General features: G+C 39.2%; 1 protein-coding gene across 1 annotated transcript; it reads right to left on the bottom strand.

Annotated features, from left to right (window-relative positions):
* Positions 1 to 502: 502 nt before the first annotated feature.
* LOC140931348 (glycoprotein-N-acetylgalactosamine 3-beta-galactosyltransferase 1-like) lies at positions 503 to 1478 on the bottom strand. Its single transcript, XM_073381150.1, has one exon. The coding sequence runs from the start codon at positions 1476 to 1478 to the stop codon at positions 603 to 605; it is 876 nt and encodes a 291-aa protein (XP_073237251.1). The 3' UTR covers positions 503 to 602.
* Positions 1479 to 2607: the final 1129 nt, after the last annotated feature.

Raw genomic sequence — 2607 nt, 5'->3', positions numbered from 1 at the left:
TGCTTTCCGCCTTACACGGATCATTACTTAATATCCTCGAGTAACGACAGTGGCACTTTGATATATTAGGACAAAACACTAAAACAAAAAATTCTGATAGAATCACTTGGAAGAAACATGGCTAGTTAAATTGACCAGAAAACCTCACAGAATGTAACGTATAAAATACAGAAGCGTAGCCAGCTTTTTCCCTGACTAGTTGTAGGCCTGGCTGACTTTTTTTCGTCATATCCAGACCTGAAATTTGTACCCATGACTAGTGCTTAGTGACCTCACCAACACTTTGAGCTCTGAAGCTTTTTAGCTAGCCCCAACAACGCACAATTTATAACAAGTGGTAGAGTGATCAAACCAAAAATTTGTAGGCCCCAGCCTACAGGTACATAAGCAGCTGGCTACGCCTCTGGAATAATATAATTAAACTGGGGGTTGAAACCAACCGAAAGGATGCAAAAATAAAATAACGTAAAGACACAAAAACCGAATTTCCGTCCACGTGCTGTATCCTTCATCCGGGAGTTTGATAAGAAAACCGAACATGTCATCGACGAGATTCTAGACTAATAAGTACTACAACGTACTTTAACCCCTTTCAGAAATTTTCAGTTATAGGTTTCAACTTTGACACGATAAATTAAGTATTCAAAGAGATACATCATTTCTGGTTTGACTTTATGGAAAGTATTTGGATAATCTGAGCAGCATTCGGGTCCAATTTTATAGGGAAGAGGAAAGCTGTATTTCAAGAGGAACTCATGTGGTGGACTGCCTGGAGTCAATTGAAGTGCTCTTTGAAAAAAGGTTTCTCTTTCGCTTGAATCCCTCGTACTCACGGGCTTCACACCCTTAGATTTAAGACATTTTGCTACAAATATATCTTCACCACCTCCTGGTGGGCAGCCACCCTCGTCCAGCGCTTTCTTGAATATTCTTAACGTTTCGCGGCTGAAAACGTAGCCGGCCCCTCCAGTGTTGTACCCGCCATCTTTAGTATACATCCTTCCGATATAATGAGGATCCGAGGGATTCAACTTGGACAGAAAATAGCGGAGATTTTCCATGATCACGTAAGTGTCGTCATCTGCCTTCAAAAACCAATCAGCGTCGTTTATGTGGCGTTGATAAATATATTCCAACGATAAACGGGTTTTTTTGAACAGTCTACCTCTTCCTTCTTCGACATTTAACCCGATTGCGGGAAAGCTGGAATCCGCTTTCGAACTGAAGAACAAAAGCATATCACAGCGTTTTCCCCATGTATCCTTCACTGATTTTGCTCTTTCTGCGAGGTTGGTTGGAGAGGTTGGTACCCAGCATAAGATTCGAGGTCGTTTAGTTTCATTTCTGTTGAAACCATTTTGGTGAAGATGCCTGTCTGCATTAGCATTGTATTGGGGACGTTTGCTTGCCGCTATTTCGAGGCGTTTATGCCAATACTGCATATAATTATTATGTTCAAAGAAGAACATTGTCACCATACCAAGAACTAGAATGGAGGCAAATTGAAAAATAATAATAGGCAAACTTGTCGCACGATATCGTACCATGCTTGGTTTGATTACAATCTGCTGGGTGTATTTTCTTCTAGCTGGGCTCTAAAAGGTTCAGGTTCTCGAATACCTTTCTATTCAAAAGCATCTAGAAAGAAAAAAGAACAAGAGAAAGCAAATGAAAGCTTGTTGTCCGCTTTCGTGATTATTCATTCAAGTGACCCCCCTGGTTTCAATTCTTTAGAAACAGCGCTAGCGTATGTTTTTATGTTAAAATTACAAAAGTGTACTTTTTCTTCTATAGAAATCTCACAAATGGCCATTTAATCATACTTTGGCTTGATCATAGATTATAACGCTTCCGTTAGTACCTTCCGTATTACTTTCACGCAGTTGTTTTTACCATTTCATTTTCTCTCCTTTACTCTATGAATTATCAAACGGGTTGATTCTTCTTTTTATTTCTTTCTTGTTGCCTTTGAGTATAATTGCGGCCCGCACAGGACAACTCCTTATTTTTGTCTTTTTTGTCAATTAAGCGGGCGGACATCCTCTATTAAGCAGACACTAAGCAGGGGGGTGGTTAAGCGAGAAATCAAACCCAAATGCAATGGAAGACATGTAACTTCGTCGATTGGACTTCCTGGGTACTTTTACTAACTTCCTGGTTTTTTTTTTAGTTAAATTTTTTTTCCGAACTGAAATATAATCTTGAATTCTTTCACGCAGACACGAAATATAAAATAAAAATAAGAAATTTAGCCTGATGGGAATGACTCATAGACAGCGAAAAGCGACACAATTAACACAACAACGTTAGTTCAAGCAACTTTGGTAGAGATTCAAAATGGAAAAAGTAAAATGCTCGCTGCGAACAGCAAACAGTGTTGCCGACAGCCGCAGACGTTTGGTTTTAGAATGCCGACCCATTTTTAGTTCCATCGAAAAATTATTTTAACGACACGTGACAATTAACCTACACTTATTTTTGCTCAAATTCCTGAGTTAAGCCCGGGCTTAATGACTTAAAGGCAGCTACGTAACTGAGAGTGACAGTAAGTTCGGTATAGATTTATTAAGATAGTACACATGTATCAGCTTTGTACCTTGTTATGAA

This window comes from Porites lutea, chromosome 1 (assembly GCF_958299795.1).
Source record: "Porites lutea chromosome 1, jaPorLute2.1, whole genome shotgun sequence".
NCBI lineage: Eukaryota > Metazoa > Cnidaria > Anthozoa > Scleractinia > Poritidae > Porites > Porites lutea.
The sequence above is the reverse complement of the archived record's forward strand: the minus strand, read 5'-3'. Positions and strand labels throughout refer to the sequence as shown.

Excerpts from the sequence above, each read along its gene's own strand:
- LOC140931348 (XM_073381150.1), bottom strand. The coding sequence starts at position 1,478 with ATGGTGACAATGTTCTTCTTTGAACATAATAATTATATGCAGTATTGG.